Genomic DNA, 20,160 nt, shown 5'->3' with positions numbered 1-20,160 from the left:
CAGCTTCCAAGAAATACTTTGAATTGTGTTATTATACACTGCCATCTCCTGGGACCTTCCTGCATTTCAAAAACATCTGTTGCAACCATTAGGACAAAGATCAACATTTCCTAAATCACCAAAAGCTTTAGTAAGGCAGATCATTCTACAACATAAAACACAAAAGGGTGAAAAAACCTCAGTCTATAATCATTACTTGTTAAACTTAAGAAAAGTATTCTCTTCAAATATTTCAGAAAGAAGTCAGCTTTTATTTTATAAGCAATCTCTCCCCAGAAATGCAAACACATCCATTCAAACCATGCATGCACATAGGTCTAAGTTTAAGGGTGTTAAGAATGCAATTCCAGTGGCACTGTCTCCAACTAAATCTGGATATCCTCCACAAGCTATCAATTACTTTCATCCAGATTTAATTTTATGAATATTTTCAATGTAATGTTTGAAAATAGTGAAAGAAATATGTATACTTCAACTATCTCTAAAACAATAACAACTATATCATTTTGTTGCTTCATTTCCCCTTAAATTGATGCTATGGACTCATCAGTTTTACAGGATTATTGTTACTGTCCCCATTAAGGTAAATGTATTGAATTGATATTATATGAGAAGATATTATTTCCCTCTTTATGCTTGCAGCACAGCAAAGTATAACTGCATGCCCCTTAAAAGCAAGTATGCTTGATGTCACTTGGTACACAGGACAAATGCAGGCACCAAGAATTGCACATTGGGAAGTTCTGGTTGCTTAGAAAACCTTTTTTTGTCAACATTTTTACAACATTTTTTCCTGGATTCAACTGGGAGAGAAGCTTGCAAGCAGTGATATCCACAGCAGCTTTCTCTCTCTACACAGGAAGCTCAGCTGCACCTCTACCTCAACCTCTTTTCCCCGACAGCTAAGAAGGAAGAAAAACCCTGTACCTTTCAAAACTGAACCCCCAAAATCAAAACCTACATACACATGCAAGGCATAGTATCTTCCAGATGTGGCTCTCAACTGTGGCACATCCCTCAAAGTGTATCACTGGTAAATGGCCAAGAAAGCATGAACCCAAATTTAATTTGGTTTAAATTCCCTCTGCTCACACCTCAGATGTGCCATTTTTTGGGGACCACCAGCCAAAGAAAGTCACCTTTCTGGAGGGTGCAGTTCACAACCACTCCAAGCCCACTGTCTGTTGCACACATTCAGGCATCCATGTCCCAGGAATAATTTGTCTTTAAAAATTACTTGAACCAGGGAGAGAAAGGGTTCTCCTGGTTCCCCCTGCCATGAAGCACTTCCCCACGTGCCCTGGCTGGCAGTGTAACAGCCAGACCTCTGGGGACGCTCTGGTTCTGATTCAAAACGCACCCCACTGCAATGGCAGGAGGGTGGCTACCAGTCCCACGCGAGGGGACCGGCCTGAACACCCTGCTGCACACGTCGGCCTGCGCCAAGCGCAGTCGGCTTCCCTCGGCTCTTCCCGCAGCCATCCTGACCGTGCAGAGCGCCTCACCCTGGCTAATGTTCCACGAGTGCCCTGCCCGCCGGTACAGGCGTTTCTGCTCTGGAGAAGGGAGGCCTTGAGAAAGAGGAAGAGGATGAGGAAGGGTGTGGGGAAAGCTTGTGGCAAGGAGCAGAAGCATTTTGCTGACACCAGCGAATTGAGAAGCAAGACGGTAGATCTAAGCAAAAGCACAAACGCACTTTCACATGTACAAGGAAACTCCTAACTCCCTCATTTCCATTTCCCAGTTATTTAACTGGCAGACAATCTCAAAAGAAGCAGCTTCCCCACATGTACCTCCACTCAAACAAACTCATCTGGTTTGACAAGTCACAGTAACCTATTTGATTTCCATATTGCTAATGAAAAAGCCTACATAAAAAAAAAAAAAAAAAAAAAAAAAAAAAAAAAAAAAAAAAAAAAAAAAGCCTACAAAGTATCTACAATATCTTTGAAACAGGAAGCAAATACCAATACAAAAGCAAATCATGGAAAAAAAGTATTTCTTACTTGTCTGATTATCTGACTTAGACCGTGGAAGCAAGCAAATCCAAATATAATGGAATACGATCTATTTGAAAATGAATTTGCTAGCAAGGGAAGATGGGGAAATTTATTTTCTTCACTGCCAGTCCCTTTCTCAGCCTCCACGTGGCAGTAGAACACAGAAATATACCCTCAAGCACTGATTTTTAAAATCTCCATTTAGAGGGGCATGAATGAAGGCACAAAGAAGCATAAGAGGGTAGTCCACAGCTTTTACCTGCATACCTGCCAGGTCAAACAGCACTCAAACTCGCTGCAGCCCAATCCTGTCCCTTTTCCACTGGGCAAATGGACAAAGCAAATGAACTTTGTATCCCAAGTGGCATCACAGAACAGCTATCTGCATCACTCTCTACACATTAGCAAAGAGATTTGCTAGGCCAAGGTTAGGCTGCTGAGACTAGACAAAGCACACAAGAAAAAAGCAGAGGCAATGATCTTTGCAAAGAGTAGCAAAGTAGCTACTCTTCAGCCATTATCCTGGCTCTCCAAGTTCTTTCCCATGTCAGTGTACATAAACAGCGCAGGGGTCATTGACTTCAATGTCATACAGGGGAATGACACTCTTATGATTCCCTTTTTTACACACACAACCTGAAATTTTTCCTGTGACAATCAAGTAAATGTAAAAAACCAAGCACACCTAAGAACAGAGCCTTATACTGTTCACAAGGAGGTCAGAAACTTCCCTGTTTGGATTTATCACATCAGTAAAATCCTGATTTCAGTCTATTTGCATTTTCTCTACACATGCCAGCTCATCTATTCCACCACACAGAAACCACTACACAGAAATTTACTGTTTCTATGTCAGCCACCAAGGACCCTCTATTCATTTCAGGATCTAGTTCAAAGCACCACTGCTTTTCAAGCCCTATGTAGCACTCTTCACCCTGTTACTCCAAGCAGATGACACAAATGTGCCCTTTTCCAGAAAGACATCTTTTCTCCACAGCTTCCACCATTCCTTGCCCTCTACGTCTTCAACTTCCAACTTAAACGTCACCTCCTTTCCACTTATAATTTTAACTTCATAACAAGATTGCTTAATTCTACATCTTTTTGCAGATGAATAAACTGCACAAAGAATGTGGGCAGAAGTGATAACAGGAAAATTAGTGCTGGATGAGGAGGTATTATCACATTGGTGAAATTAGGCTTTACGTAAAAGCATTTCTCTGCTATAAGTAAATCTGAGACTGCCAGCATAAGGACCTTAATTCTTTAATGAGTTACACCTGTTTTGATCTTGAGCACCCACTCAATATGATGTAAAAAATTTCAAAATTGTCAGTTTCTCACACTTGTTTTCTAAATGTCTGCTCAAGATGCAAAATAGGGGAGAACTGAGCGCTTATCTAAAATTTTTAAAAGTTCACTTCTGACTTGTTTTGGTTAAGCCGATGAAAAGGAGTGAACATGAAGATATACCATATTTGCAAAATGCTGATATTCAGTGGATACCCAGAAACTATCAGATGTCCTTAAAACAGCTTTTCCAGTCCATAAAACATGGTTATGAGTTTCAGTTTCCAGCTGTTGCATTTGTGGTGCAAAAGGAACATAATCAAAATATTCCTGTGCCTCCCTTTATTTTCTAGAAAGACCACATTTGGAAGATTTAATCTCTGGTTCATTCTCTATTTATTTCCTTGTGTAGTTTATGCCACGCATCCAAGAACCAGTTTCAGAGCCCATTAGTGAGTAATCGACACTTTTATTTTTATTGCCTTATTACTACACCCTGAAGGAGTCTCTGAAACAAGAGAAATCAGACTCAGACCAGAATAATGTCTTCAATGTGTTTTCTTTTCTGAAAGGACTTTAGATTCTGCATATGACTGAAACACTCCAATTGGCTGCCAGTGATGTCATGACTGTGCTTGTAATACCCAGTAAATGCAGAAAGCTAATTGTGTTCCTTTTTAATGTGTAAATTCTACTCCATAATAGCAATAAGACACAACAGACAATGCACTTCAAGGGGATTACTGTCCTTTCGAGCGATTAAAGCTATTCAGCTTTCAGCTTTAGAAACAGTGGTGAGGAAGTAATTTCAGTCATATAGGAGCTCTAGGCTCATCTATTGAAACAGGCTGACTGCCCCAGGGGAAGAGGGAGCCAGCTCCCCCCCATGCACACCCCCAAATGTGGCACAGCAAGAAAGCACTCATGGCAGACTGAAGGCATTACACTGCTCCACATTCATATGCTCCACATATGAAACAATAGTGTTTTGAAGCAGACTCTGCTGTTGGTTTCTAAGCTCTGCATGAGTGAGGCTTGAGTGTCCCTTCACAACCCAAAAAAGCAGGTGATACCTCACTCCTTTATTTCCGCCCCCCTACAATGGTTCTTTCTCTTGTACTGTTATAATCATGGTCCTAGTGAAGGATAGGTACACAAGAAACTTGATTACAACCCAAATATAGGCCAGTTAGTCCAAGACTGACTAGCAGCCTTACATGAGCCACCAAATCCACCTTATGCCATATATGCCCTAACAGTGAGAAGAGGATAACATTGTTCTACCTTTGGGGCAACATTAATGCCCCCACCATAACGAGGGGGCGTGGGCAGGTGTGTGTGTGTGTGGCTGGCTGTGTGTGTTAAGCCATTAGACTAAAAATGTCTTATGATTCCTGATATCTAAAAGAAGTATTTTTTTTACTCTCCTGCTGAAAAATATATCAAATTTGGCACACAAAGACTCACTTCACATCACAAGCCCCTCTCCTCCCACCCCGGCTGAAACCACTCCAGTCCCACTGAACACGTACCCAGAGGAAGTAGCACTATGACTAATGAGAAACACACTGAGCTTTCTGCCCAGCTCCACCCACCAGTGAAACTGTTTATTTTGGTTGTTTCCTCCTGGTATTTTTTCTATCAATTCTCCCACCAGCACTTTGCACTGCTTTCTTGACAGTCACTTTACTGTGCTTTTTGCCCGTCTTAGTGACAAATTCTTGGGAGAAGCAAGTAAATCTCATGTTGATTTAATCCCCTTATATTACCTAAGAACTTGGCCTATATTGATGTGGCTGTTGTATCATATGGTTTTCTGCACTACTCTATTTCTCTATACATTTCCACAAGGTCACTGGCATAAGCACACAAGTACTATTCTTCATATTCCTAAATAAATTATCTTCTTCTCCCTTTTTTTTCCTCTTCTCTTTCATTATCACATGCACATCCTCTACTCCATTTTTCTCTTTTCCTTGCCCTCTCCTTCCCACCCAGAGAATTTCCATTAGACCAGTCCTGTCCTCACCCCACCCACACCTACAGGTTTCTTTTGATTTTACACTCATCAAGTTCCTATACTGCATTTCCATTTTGAAAAATCGCTGATAATATCAGTATAATCTTGGGGTTTATATTGTCTACCTAGTGGCCTTCGCCCTTTCACTTTTCTGGAGCTCAGGGCAATTAAAATTTTTCCATCCTCTTCGTACTTCAGTGCAGGTCCAGGAGAATCTCTACAGTCATTCTTCTCAGCAAAAGCATGGAATCTGTAATACAAAATGAGTTTCCACCAGTACACAAACTACATAAATACTTCTCTAATTTTAAAGAGATGTTTTTTACACATACAACTTCAGAATTTTATCTAAAGCTTCAACTACAGTAAGATTACTAATATTATCAAACTTTTTATTTACGTTTATGTACTTTCTGAAGTCTTCCCATGTAGAATATTCTTTCTTTTTGATATTACTTACTGCAAGGCACCTTACTCTTCAATTTCCTGGAAATCTATTTTTAATTAATGCTTTTAACAGGGGGAGCAGGCATGTAATTTAAGATGTCTGAGATGACGCTAACACCTTTTTATCAGATTATCCTCCCAGTTGAAAGACTAACAAGAGCATTTATTTCATTATCAACATACAAATCAGGATGCCAAGCAGACTTCATTTATCCTCATTGTCAAAACAGAGAAGCTCTCAGAGCAGGAAAAAGATGCATTTCTAAAACAGAACTACACTAGAAACAGGTTCAAGCCATGAAAAGCCCATGATCTTGGCTGTTCCTGTGGGAAAGCTGACTTAAACTTATAGACAGTTATTGGGCAAATATCCACCAGCAAGTTATTAACTGTCCCTGTAAGTCTGTGCACAAAAGCTAGACTCATGTAAAAAGACGACAGTGAGAATCGTATCAAACAAAACAATTCCTCTCAGCTCCCTGCCACAACCCTTTTTGCCTGTTTCTACCATACAAGAAACATTCACTTTCCTTTAATAAAGAAGGTAAAAACACTGCCAAAAGAAAATGAGGAATAGTGACTAGCAATGTACCTGGTACCATAGAGGTACCATGCTTCTAAATGACCACAATCATTTTAAACACACATCAGACCAGAACAAACATAACACTTTCCCACAGTCTTGTTTTTGGCAGACGCTCCCATCTCCTAAAAGCTATTTCTAAACACAGATGGCTATAAAAGAGCTAAGCAGCTGCCATCTTACCAATTGCTCTGCTGTCATTTGGGAGATTTCTACTGTTGGAGGGCTTCCCACTCTTGCACAAACAACAGTGAAACAGAAAAAGCTAGCAGCCATTTCACAAGTCTGTATCTGTACAGTGACTTCTGTTAAGCAGACAAACACCTACTGACACCTACTGCCTTCTTGCTGTTGAGCATGAGTTTGGTCTTGTGGGTTTGGTATTTGTTCATTTGTTTTCCTTATTTTGATAACAGAATCAAGATTTAATTCGTCTTATCCACTTCTACTGAAGGCTGATTCTCACCACATGGCTGATTCCCAGGATAAAGCAGTCAACAAGCCATGTGGAATATATTAATTTCCACCAACCATAAAAAAAGGATGCTAGAAAGCATGGTACAGAACTGCTTTTCCACACAATCAGGCCTGAAGAATAACACCCCATCAATTTTCTGTTATTCCATGAGCTGCTCATTTAGGACAGGCATTTCCTTTCCAGTACATGTCTCTATGGCACTTGATCCAGCAAAACTCTAGATCGTTTTCTGGTGCTTGTGGATATTCCTAATGTACAAAGCAACACAATAAAAACTTACTTCAGTTTATGTTGTGACCATTTCCCCTGAACAGTTTTCCAGACTTCAAGAGAAAGGCAGATGACAGACAATTTTGGGCATAAAAAGGGAATGGCCTTTCTCCAAGCCAGTGAGAACATATGCAAAAAAAAGCTGGTCTGTTTAAGTAGGGTCTGCATTCTACTCATATCTCTTATTTCCCCATCCCCGGATCACTTACTGAACTACTTTGTCTCATTTTCCTCATGGATTATATTCAGGTATGTCCCAATACCATTCCTATCAGCAAAGGACTTCATGAGTACTGAAATCTTTACTGTCCTTCTCTATCATACCTGCCAGAGGCCAAGCGGCTCAGCTCCTTCAGAAAAAGAATAGTTTCATCATCTCTAGCATTGAAAGACACTGTGTTGACTGGACAGAAGCCATCTGAAACCTTCTCAAGGAGTAGCTGCTTCGTGTCCACTGGAACATCCCCTACAGCAAAGTAATAAACAGCTTCAACCTGTCGTTAAACAGAAAAAAAAGGTAATTGGAAGACACTGTTTTACATAAATGTCTGATATTTATTCCAGCACCATCCTGTGCTCAGTATTGGTAGGAAAATATGGTAAAACTGATACATTACTTGGACTATGAGATTTTCAGAGCTTTGGTTCTTCCTCTCATTTATGCTAGTAATTCAAAGGAAGGCCACACAAAATTTCCTCAAGTGAGACAAGAACCTGTCCCACAGTCCCTGGGTCTGATTCTGCCCAAGGCAAGCCTCTTTCCACAGAAGTTAACTGAAGCCAAAGAGGTATAAGGAAAGACAACTGCATCATTAGTCAGAAAAAGGTTCTGTGCCATATGCCACTTTTATCAAGAGACATGCTATGTTGGTGCCTTGCCAGGGCTGAAAAGTAGGAACTTTTATACCAGACATAGTTTTACTGGCAGCATGTATTCTGAGGTTAGGAAAGATGGCAATCAAGGGAGGTGACTGTCCCATTCTGCACTAGTGCAACCTCACCTTGAATATTGTGTGCAATTCTGGTCACCTCAATATAAGAAAGACACTAAACTATTGGAGAGTGTCCAAAAGAGAGCAACAAAGATGGGCCGTGAGGGGAAGCCGTATAAGGAGTGTCTGAGGTCACTTGGGTCTGTTCAGTCTGGAGAAGAGGAAACTGAGGGGAGACCTCATGGCAATCTACAGCTTCCTCATGAAGGGAAGAGGAGGGGTAAGCATTGATCTCTTCTCTGTGGTGAGCAGTGAGGGAATTGCCTGAAGCTGTGTTGAGGGAAGGTTTAGGTTGGATATTAGTAAAATTTTTTACACAGAGGGTGGTTGGGCACAGGAACGGGCTCCCCAGGGAAGTGGTCACAGCACCAAGCCTGACAAAGTTCAAGAAGCATTTGGAAAACACTCTCAGCACATGGTGTGACTTGGGCATGGTCCTATGCAGGGCCAGGAGTTGGGTTCAATGATCCTGTGGGTCCTTTCCAACTTAGCATATTCTGTGATTCTGTGATTATTTGAATGCTACTGCTAGTATTTACAGATAATTTGTATTTTTTATACTTCCCAAGGCAGAGGGAGTTTGGCAGGTTTACTATAACTATACACACTTACATTCTGAAAATGTTATTGCAAGAAGAGAGAGAAGCTGAAGAAATGTCCTTTAGTTATTGCTTGAATACTGCATTTTGAGGGATTTTATGTTACCTGCACTTATCCATGTAACAATCCTCACAGTGAGTATGTTTCCAGAATTTTCATCATCATTAAAAACAAATGTAACAAACAGCTATCCCATGATGACTTTCAAGACAATATGTACAGTATATCAGCCCTATAGCATGGTACATACCAGCTGATAAATACCTGATAAATAGTTGTTTGACTGAAAAAATACACTTGAATACACTCACCTCTGTGCCCAGTATGGAGCAGATCATCCTGGAAACTATGCTAAGGCACATGGAAAATAAGAAGTCAACGAGGTTTCGCTAAGGGCAAACATGCCTGACAAGTCTGGTAACCTTCTACAACGGGGTTACTGACCCCATCTACCTGGACTTGCATCAAGCATTTGACTCTGTTCTGCACAACACCCTTGTCTCTAAATTGGAGAAATGTGGATTTGGTGGATGGACTACTCAGTGGATAAGGAATTGACTGGATGTTGCAGTCCAAGACTTGGGGCGAACAGTTTGATGTCCAAGTGGAATGTCCATGGTGATCCTGAGGGGTCGATATGGGGACTGGCACTTTCTAACATCTTTGTCAGTGACACGGGCAGTGGGACTGATGGCACGCTCAGCAAGTTTGCCAACACCACCAAGCTGTGTGGTGTCTGATGCACTGGAGGGAAGGGATGCCATCTAGAGGGACCTGGACAGGCTTGAGACAAGTGAACTTCATGAAGTACAAGGCCAAGTGCAAGGTCCTGCTCCTGGGTAAGGGCAATCCCAAGTTCAAGTACAGGCTAGGTGGAGAATGGATTGAGAGCAGCTCTGAGGAGAAGGACTTGGGGGTGTTGGTTGATGAGAAGTTCAGCATGACCCAGCAATGTGTGCTTGCATCCCAGAAATCCAACTGTATCTAAGGCTGCATTAAAATCAGCAGGGCCAGCAGGTCAAGGGAGGTGAGTCTGCCTCTCTACTCTACACCCATGAGACTCTTCCTGGAGCACTGTGTCCAACTCTGGGACCCCCAACATAAGAAGGCATGGACTTGCTGGAGCAAGTCCAGAGGAGAGCCACAAAGATGGTCACAGTGATGGAGCATCTTTCCTATCAAGACAGACTGAGATGGTTGGGGCTGTTCAGCCAGAGAAAAGGCGGCTCTGGGGAGACCTTATAGCACCTTCCAGGATCTAAAGGGGCATGAAAGCTGGAGCGGGACTTTTCACAAGGACAAGGGAGAATGGCCTAAACTGAAGGATGGTAGATTTAGATTAGATGCAAGGAAGAAATTCTCCACTATGAGGGTGTAAGGCACTGGGAACAATTGTCCAGAGAAGTTAGGAATGCCCTATCCCAAGAAGTGTTCAAGGCCAGGTTAAATGGGGCTTTGAGCTACCTGGTCTAGTGAAAGGTGTCCATGCCTATGCAGGGGTGTTGGAACTAAATGGTCATTAAGGTCCCTTCCAACCCAAACCATTCTGTGACTCCATGATTCTATGAATATTACTAGGAATCCCAGGACATGCACCACAAAAGACAACTATTTGAGTCTGGGGTAGCACTGAGGAAACCTTTCTGCACTCACATCATTTCATGCAGTAGTAAAGCAAATTCAGTATCACCTACAAGTGTGCTCATATATTTCCACTACTGCCTTTGATACTGATTTGTATTCTAGCTCCCTGAGTAATTTCTGCATTTCAAGCTTCCTTCCTCCTCTACCTTTCGGCATCGTCCTCAACACTGGAAGACGTCTCTCCCAAGCAGCAACCCAATTTAGGGCTGGATCAGGCAAACTAACAAAGCAGCACCTTGCCACCTTGAACTTCTCTTGGATCTTGCAGAGGGTCGAGACACTCCATGTGGGAGGCAGGGGCCATAGTTACAAACTCCACTTGCTTGGGAGCAAGCAGGACCAGGTGTACTAGCATCACTGATAATTCTAGATAAATACCAAGGGCAAAGAAAAAAATGAATGTGTTTTATTAAAGTGTAAGATTAACAAAATACTTACTAGCTTTAGAAAAAGGTACACAGAAACAAAAAGAACGAACTCTTGCATCTATCTGTGTTCTAGTTCAGTTTTACAAAGTTCCCCATCTGCCTTCCTCCAGCTAAAAAGCTATCTGAGCCTGCACACAGATCTCCCAGATGAGACCCAGTCCTTGGACAACACCATGTTCCTACTGCTTTTGCTGAAGAGGCTCCTGGCCCAGAGGAATGCATGCATATTGCACAACCATTTTTCCCAGTGTTTCTTTGGATTCACATCTTCTTCCTCTCCCTTTTAAGACCGCCATTAATTCATAAACTTGATATTCAACAAGAATAGAAATTTTCACACTTTCTCCAAGGGATTTACTGCCTGCCTCTGCAACTTTTAAAATGCTGACGTTTATTTGGCATAGCTGATACAGAACCAACCCCTCACAAGAAAATAAAAAAAAAATTGTGAACCCCAGAAAATTCACTCTACTTAACTACAAACCCAGCAATGACATACCACAAAGGAAATGTTCCTTACAGGTTAGTGGGGAAAGATTAAAACCTTTTAAGTGAATCCTTCACATTTTGAAAACTGTAATTTTTACATTTAAACAAAATTCATACAAGAACAGAAAGGAGAACAGCATGAATAGTCCTCATAGTCTTGATCTTGGTAGGGAGGTGTTTTGGATGAATTATCCACACTTCACGGAGTGGCACCTGTACAGAACTGGAGGTTAGACAGTGCGGATGCATTTGTGGCAGGTAGAGCTCAAAGGATTGCAACATTACAGCAGACTGATCTTCAGCTTGGGATTGACAGGTCATAAGGAAAGGAAATCTAAGGAGTCACCACACATGGGAAGAAAAGACCAGCTAAAGGAATGACAAGAAGAGCCATGTCTAGGGCGAAAAAAAAAAAAAAGAGCTATTGTTTTGGAGCAACTTCTGTGAATGAAGCCAGTTCTTAGGAATGAGTTATTTATGACTGCTCAGTAAGTAGACAACTTTTGCCTAGGACTGAATGGGGTATCCTCCATCTGCACTACAGTGAAGGTTGCACTTAAGTGAACTGTCAGTTATGAATAATAATGACTCTGTTTAGGAGCCACTGAAGTTTGGTTTATGTTGAGCACCTGCCACAACTGATTCCCCCAGATACTGGCCCACCAATATCTGGAAAAATAATAATAGATGTCTCACTGTCTGACAGATTTTAATTTCTGTTTATTCAAACAGAGACCCACCAGGTCCAACAAGACTTTTTTTTTCATCCAGACAATGCTGAAATCTAAATAAAATTTTTAAATTACTCATCAGGAAATCAGCATTATACTGGAAATTGAAAATGCTAATAAAATTTATGGAGGGGCATTTTAAAAAGCATTCATGAAAAAAAAGCTCACTGGTGAACAATTTGCTCCTTACTCAGTTCCTTCTTAATATTAGTTACCAATCATCAAGGCTCATCTCGATGAGAATCCAGCAGCATAGGAAACCAGAAGGTAACTCAAGCAAAAATACCTTCTCCTTCAAACAATGTCCCAGAAAGAGATTTACAAAGGAGTTAGGACTGGATCTGTGCACAGGGATGGATGTTAATGGCAGTGAAAACCAATGATTCTACTCCACAGACAGTAGGCCAAATTTTCCATTAAATTCAGGTGTTAGAGAAGTGAAAGAATATACATTGTGAGGAAAAGTCATAAAATATCTCTTTAATAACACAAGTTTTAAGTGATTAGCTCAAATGTTGGCATATATGTTTCACTTCTTGTGACTCTGCTTTAATGAATAAAGTAACACAGTACTTTTGGAAATGAACAGCATTTAATTGCAGGAATACTGTGCATGCTTTGTCTCTATCATGGAAGAAAGTCTACCTATCACCTGGCTGATGAAAAAGGATTTGCATAGCCCTATCATGAGTTAATATTTACATAAATCTCTGTATTCACTATTTTGAATTTTAAATATAACTTTTCATGAGCATGTTGGATACATAACAAAATAAAAATTGCTTCCCTGCCTTCAATAATGTTGGTACTAGAAATTTTCTCATAAACTTGAAGCCCTGAAAAACTTATATGGCAAAGGAAATGGAAGGGAAGATGTTTTTTCTTTCCCTTAACGACTGAATGTTATTTATTCTGGGTACTCTAGGAAAGAAAATAAACAAGTTTCTGCATTCAAAATACAGTACATTTACATAAAAAGACAATCATTAAGCATAGTATGCAGCTACACTTGAGGGGGAAAAAAACTTTCCAAATGCTGTCATTAATATTTATCTTTGCAACACTGATCAGGGCAAATCATAGCAGCCAGCCTAGCACTGAATATTCTTGGATTTACTCGAGGCTTCTGAAAAGATGTATGAGCTTACCGCTTCATCACCCATGGCTTCCAGCAGAGCTTCAGCAGAGCTGGTATGGCTGACAGCTGTCATATGGTCCAGCTTCCAGAGCCACGTAACTGCAGACTTTACAGTATGTTCAGACACAGGAGTACATTTCTGTTGCCACTTCATAAGGTTCTGAGCAGCCCTGAAAATGAGATTAACTATAAATCAGAAACAGTGAGAATCACGCTGGCAGAACAAGAGAGTGGAGCTCTACTATTGTTACAATTCTTTTATATTCTTAAGTAAGAATTACAATATACCACAGATACTAAATCTATACTTGCAATAAAGGAAGCAGAGAAAAAATGAAACCATTAGAAAAATACCATAATTTTATAATTTTTTTGAGACAATTGTTTCCAAAGTAGGGTCAGGAGAGATAAAATATTTTTTAAAAGAGTTCCTGATTCATAACTCTCCTTATCATAAAAACTCAAGCAGGTTTTTAAAATATGTGCATAAAAAAAACTGTCTTCCGCAAGTCTCGTTCCACAACTTGCTCCACGACCTTTGTGTCAGAGCAGTTTAACTGACACTTTTTTTTGTAGTACAGCTGATCTTTGGCTACCCATCAAAAATAACATTTGTGATGCTAAGCTTTTTGGTATTTTACTTTATAAAAGACTGTAGTCTTAATGGAAGAACAGAAGTACAAAGCCAATGAGCACTTCTGCCTGTGCACTTGTACATAAAAAGGCAGAAAGGAACTAAAAAACCAACTGGTTCCAGTACCTGTGACATTCCATCAAGAACTATTTTGAAGGGTTTCCTGCAAATCTAAAAGACAAATATGTTTCCCAAGATTCTTTTAAAGTAATAATTTATATGCTATATTGTCTTTTGTCTCTGTCCTGCAAAAACAAATCAATGACCATAATTACTGTTAATTACTGTTTCAATTTTGACCTGGCTTTGCATTTCACTTTTAAAGAAAAGGTTCTCTGATATCAAAAACTATGGAAGTTATCTGCTTTGGAAAATACCTTCTTTGGAAAATATCTACTTTTGCAACAGGCTGCCCCAAGAAGCTGTGGATTCCCCATCCCTGGAAGTGTTCAAGGCCAGGCTGGATGAGGCTTTGAACAACCTAGTCTAATGGAAGGTGTCCCTGCCCATGGCAGGGGGCTTGGAACTAGGTGGTCTATAATGTCTCTTGCAACCTAAACCATTCTGTGATTGTATTACTCTCCTTTTCAAATCTCAGTTGTGTCACAATCTAGAGAATTAAGATAGGGTACCAGAATCAAATCTGTAGGACAATGCTTGGGTAAAATAACATTAAGAATCACCATGTAATTGTAAGTTAACATTGCGGAACCAATTTTAAAATTATATGACCTAATTTGTGCATAATTTTTTTCCACTCATCTATCCCAACCCAAGCTTACCCATTCAAACTCTCATGCATATATGAGACTTTATGCAGATAGGTAAGATTTGAATAGCTGCTTCTATTCTTCTAACTAAATGCAAATTCATTTACTCCTCTTAGGCAACAAGCGCTTGGAAATCTTCTTTTGTTATGGAAATCTATTATTCTTTCCTACTGCTGCAACTGATTTCTGTGACCATGGAAATCTATAGAAATACAAATGGCTATGCCTGTGCCTATGGCACTTTGGGGAGTGCACATTTAGCTGCAAGGCAGAAACCTATAATGTTTAAAGACACAAGAATGCAATAGGTGGTCAGATACAACCTCACTGTTTCACTAATACTGCAACATCTGAAGGGTATTACTGCTGCTGCAAATCCTTCTGATTTTGTAGAAGGCATGTGTCAGCATTTGGGTTCCCTTTATCTGTTATCTTTTCTTCAGGCTAACAGTGGTCTTCTGTTAAATGGAACTAGCAAGTTCAGAATAACTATGGGTGAAAATTGGTGGGAAATCTACAGATATTAGTATGACATGAATCACGACAATTTCCAGTACAGAAAGTACCTTATCCAAGCACATATAACATGCAACTCTTTTTTATTCTCCAGCAATGGGCCGACATGGACTTCTTTGTCCAGACTGGAGAGACCTGATTGTGGCCTTTCAATACTTGAAGGGACTTAGAAGAAAAATGGGGAGAGTCTTTTTAGTAGGGCCTGTAGCAATAGGACAAGGAGTGATGGTTTTGAAGTAAAAGAACCTATATTCAGACTAGACAAAAGGAAGAACTTTTTTATAATGACGGTGCTGAAACACAGGAGCAGGTTGCCCAGAGAGGTGGGAGATGCCTCATCCTTAGGAACATTCAAAGTCAGGCTGGATGCTGCTTTGAGCAACTTGGTGTAGTGGAACGTGTCCTTTCCCATTTGCAGGGGTGTTGGACCAGATCACCTTTAAAAGTGCCTTCCAACCCAAACCATTCATTCTATGATTCTGATTCTTTCTGCTTACCAAATGAGGTTGAATCTGGCAATTTGGATCACCTGTTCCACAAGTACCATAGAAAGTGCATCCCGACAAAGATCAAATTCAGTTGGAGCTGCAATGCCAAAATCCAACACAATGACAATGCACTGTTCTTGAATCACTCCAAATATCTGCCGGCTGTCACTGGTTAACCATTCCATTCGCTGCTTATATAGCTCAATAGCTCCCATTAGACAATCCACAAAATGAAGAATCAGTTCTTTTTTGGCTGTCAGCTTTATTCAAATAAGGGAGAGAAGGAAATTGAATATCAAAACAAATAATACAAATGCAGCCCCAAGCTTAGCACAGCTGCAATAGCTAGTTTGTAAGTGTCAGACATGCCAGCCAAGGTAGCAGTGAAAACAACCCATTTTCCTTCCACTGTTTCAAGAGCAAATACTTGACAAATGCATCTAAGCTATAAAGAAAAGGCACTGCATTTTTGTCCTAATTGCTTTTCATAATCTTTTTATGTGAGCATGGGACAGTGCCAATGGGTTGTCTGACTTGTCTGTCTCAAAACTGGAGCAATTAGAATGAGCTGAACACAGGCTAGGATGTAGAAAGGGCTGCAGAGCAGATGGGTGAACACACAAGGACACAGAAACTTTGTACCTTCTTAGACTAGAACTTTGACTGGCTTTTAAAAAAATTTTACAGCAATACAAGGCAGCATACCATTTGGTTCTAGGGCACTTCAATCTCCACCTTGTCTTTAGCATTTGGAAGGAAAACGTAAAATGTTTCTTGTTTGAACACTAACAATGCCCAGAATTACAGATTAACTATTTGTGGGTAGGTGCTTGGGCAAATCTAGTTCAGATAACTGCAATCAACAACTAAAACTTCCCATACCTTTTCAGTGAAGAAAAATCTAGAATCAGTATTAAAATTAAAACCAGCACATCCTCCCAATGAGTAAGTGTATACATATTCACCATGACCTGTGAGTCTAAAACTGCACCACAGATTCCCCCAATAGCTCCGGGCCATGTGAGCTGATTTACTGGTTGCCTTTTACCTCTAACTTCCTTTCCAGGACTAAGTACAAAACCTTGGAAAGACAAATGTTTTTAAACAAGAACATTTCTCAGGGAGAAGATATTTTGTGTGTCAGTCTGCACACATCTCCCTCTCATTTGTATTTTTCTGTGTTCTTTAATATCAGCTTGGGTCCTGTAATGTGCCTCCCAGATACAAAGTCTCAGGCAGTCTGCCAAAGGAATGTAGGCCTGGGAAGGAGCACTTAGAAATCCAGTTTCCTCCTATGACAGTCAGATTCATACAAAGTTTACTGCACTACATCGACCAAACTCCATCTTAAAATAAAGCCGTTTTCTTAGAATATCCTCTCACTCATAGAAAGCAAGTGCAGATTTCCATTTCTCTGAGGGCCAGGAAACTTCTGACTGTCCAGTCTAATTTTATTCACGGCAGTTCATACCCATTTATTTTTGGACTAACATGCCTTTTAGCAGAGAAAAACTACAGCTTTGCCCTATCCCTGTAATTTGCCTTTCTGTAGCATTCAAGGGCAATAATACTACCCCTCTTCTGTCTTCTTTTGGGCTTACATTTCAGCATCAACCAAGCCCTCTTATAAGATCATCACTCCACTGCAGTTCATCCTACCAGCTCTTCTCAGTACCTGCTCTGGTTTGAATGGCTTCTTCTAAGCCTGTGGTAACTGTATACAATTTTGTACTTAATATCCTAAAGGAGATCTGACCAGATTTTGTATAGTAGCAAAAATGTCTTTCCTGCTGCTCACAACATGTCCAAAGATTAGAAGATGTGTAGGTATTTCATATTGAATTAATGGGCATAAAACGAGGGGGAAAGGCTCCCTGAAATGGTTCTTTACCTGTTTTTAAGCTTTGTGCCTCAAAAGTGACTCTAGTCATCAGAAAAAATGACAAGCCATTTGCTTTTGTAAAATCCTTTATAAATTAACTCTCTCCCTTCCACACTCACATGCATATCTCTTCAATCAGAATCCATGCTCTTAACAATGGGGCTGCCAGCAGCTGTTGCTAAGACATTCCTTAGAACATGAGCACGGGCAGAGATCCAGCTAGCTGTCTCTGTAGAATAGGCTGAGCCTTTTGTGACCTGCTGGCACTAAGCAAAGCACTGCTTTGCATTGGCAATGACAGCACATTTTGTCTTCCTATTTCGGCGTCCCCATTTGTTTTATTGATTACAATTTTATTTTTTTAACTCATTCTGAGCATCTTCTCTTTAAGGATTCCGTCTTTCAAGACAGGGTAGATGTTGCTTAGAAACTGCAATCTTGTCTGGAAAAGATTTACTGCAATGCTGCACCAAGGCAAGAGACTAAGAAAGGAAAAAAGATGTCTAGCTTTTCTACCACTGATAGTTACCACTAACAGTTTGACAAAACAGAAAAAAAAAAATCAAAAGATAAAGTACTCACAAAGAATATAAGTATTTTATGCCATAGGAAGGCATTTTAGTCATATCATTCTGCAACAGTGATAATAACTTTTAAGCACGTAGGGAAGTTACCACAAGTCAGCCACACTTACATTATACACGCTGCCATCTTGTGCTCTCTTGTATTGAGGAAACAGACCATCTGCATACCGAGAAGCCACTGGTTTCCCCAAGGTGGTCACATAATCTACAGTAAAATTTACAAAAGATCAAGTTGCTAATCTTTGGGACTACTTCAAACAGGTATTTTTCAGGCTGATGTGTATGTCACCCATGTGTGAGGCACACACATCAGTATTGACTCTTGACATTAAGAAACTTGAAAGAAATTCTAATTCTGTTTTGGTTTTACAGTTATTTTCTGGTTATACCTATGATGGGGCCTTGAGGCTCTCAGCCTCTGGCTGCACCTCCTGTTGTGCCTGGCTGCATTCCCTGGCTGGACCCTAGACAGGTTAATTACCTCGCCCTGCTGCAGGACTGTATCCTGTTCAGAGAGGGCACAGCCTGGGCTGCAGTCCCTTTTGGCTCCTGGCTCACTTTCCCTCCATAGAGCAGCCCTGCTTTTGCTGCTTCCTGCCAGTTTAGTCAGAAGTGAGGAAAAAAACCCCATCTAATTACTTATAGGCCAAAAACTACATGGGACTTTAATTATTCTGAGGTTTAGGCAACCTCACAACAGGACTTGCAAATATTTGTCTATCAAACATAATATAAAATCTGGTACAGATAATGCTGTTCTCTTACACAACTCAATGGGTGCAGAAGTGAGTGCATCTAAGGAAAAGGTTGCACTCTGCACTTTCAGTAGCTAGAAATCTTCTCCAGAATCTCCACTGATAGGGAAACATTAGGGGTGGGAATAGTGAACGTCATAAAGCAGCTATCTGTGCACCATGCTGCCCTGCCAAGCTAGTACATTTTGCTCCTAACACTGTAACAACTTTAACCCTGCTTAACAGCTTCTTCTTAATCTGCAGCACACAAGATATCAAGAACTGCACTGGTGATCTTTGAATGCCCCGTGGACACAAGCCAGCCAAAATCTTAAATTATGCAACCTAGAACTACTGCGATACATTACAATTCCTACTTCTCAGGCAGCAAGCTGTTCAAAGAAAAGAATATATTACCATGCTCAGCAAAGCACCATTATGGCAGTGGTTAATAATTATTAGCAAACTCTTCCCCTCCAGCTGTCAGATAACTGCAAAGGAACATTTTTCTATAGTCTGACTTTGCATGAAAAGCAGACTGAATTCTAATTAAATTTAACTTTTTCCTTAAAGCTGGATGCCTGGAAATAATATACTATTCCCAAGCACATTTACTAACCCTGATGATCAATAGTAAATCACAGATTATGGCATGGCATACATTATGTTTGCCATCTGAAAGGAGACAGAGATCTTATCATGTGTTATTTGCAAGAAAAAGATTAACAGTCTCAGCAGCACCACCTATTTTCCAGCTACAGCTAAATTGGTGAGGATGTGAACTGCAGCCTAGGGTAAAGAAACAGTACAATTGAGTAAGGAAAGCCACTCTCAGACCCTAAATCCTTCTCATATCAAAAGGAGATGGAGTGTCTCAGTTCTCTGAACTGGCAATGTCAGCAACTGTGGATATGGCCTTCATTTCTGCCGTTACTGTAATAGACAATATGAAAATCTCCACTGTGTCCATTGGGTGCAGAATGAGTGCGACCCTCCAGCCTATTCAAAGTTGGGGGATTTATTATCCTATTATTGATTTGTCTTATACCTTTCCTGTGCTGGAATCCAATCTGTGACAAAATCTGGGACAGGGACAATTTGTTTCTTTTGAGACCATAACGTTGAAGCCATTTAGAAGATGAAACAAGGGATTGTACATCTGTTCTCCATTGACTGACCGCCAGTCTCTTTTCCTTCTCTTTTGATTTCTTCTTGTGGACCTCGTGGGAATCTTCAGGATCTTGTCTGTGCTTTGAATCAAAGGCATCTGCTGTAAAGAGAAATGAGGGAAACAAAACATTTATATTTTAACCAAACAATTTCAAAACTGAACAAGATGAATTTCTCCTTTCTTTACTTTTATTCCCTCCTTTCTTTACCTGTATTCCACGGTTCTGTATACACATAAAGCTCACCTCTTGTTTTCTTTCTATCATACTGAA

At 40.4% G+C, this 20,160-nt stretch overlaps 1 protein-coding gene across 1 annotated transcript in view; it reads right to left on the bottom strand.

Annotated features, from left to right (window-relative positions):
* The window catches only part of VWA3B (von Willebrand factor A domain containing 3B), a 62,037-nt gene that overhangs the window by 37,828 nt on the left and 4,049 nt on the right, over positions 1-20,160 (bottom strand). The window contains exons 3-8 of the mRNA XM_069029133.1: positions 19,767-19,988; positions 18,095-18,189; positions 15,528-15,778; positions 13,121-13,280; positions 7,413-7,582; positions 5,436-5,560 (exon numbers count right to left, since the gene is read on the bottom strand). Of these exons, the coding sequence (XP_068885234.1) occupies positions 5,436-5,560; positions 7,413-7,582; positions 13,121-13,280; positions 15,528-15,778; positions 18,095-18,189; positions 19,767-19,988 (1,023 nt within the window). The remainder of the gene's footprint in view (positions 1-5,435; positions 5,561-7,412; positions 7,583-13,120; positions 13,281-15,527; positions 15,779-18,094; positions 18,190-19,766; positions 19,989-20,160) is intronic.

Source organism: Aphelocoma coerulescens, chromosome 1 (genome assembly GCF_041296385.1).
Source record: "Aphelocoma coerulescens isolate FSJ_1873_10779 chromosome 1, UR_Acoe_1.0, whole genome shotgun sequence".
Classification (NCBI taxonomy): Eukaryota; Metazoa; Chordata; class Aves; order Passeriformes; family Corvidae; genus Aphelocoma; species Aphelocoma coerulescens.
The sequence above is the reverse complement of the archived record's forward strand: the minus strand, read 5'-3'. Positions and strand labels throughout refer to the sequence as shown.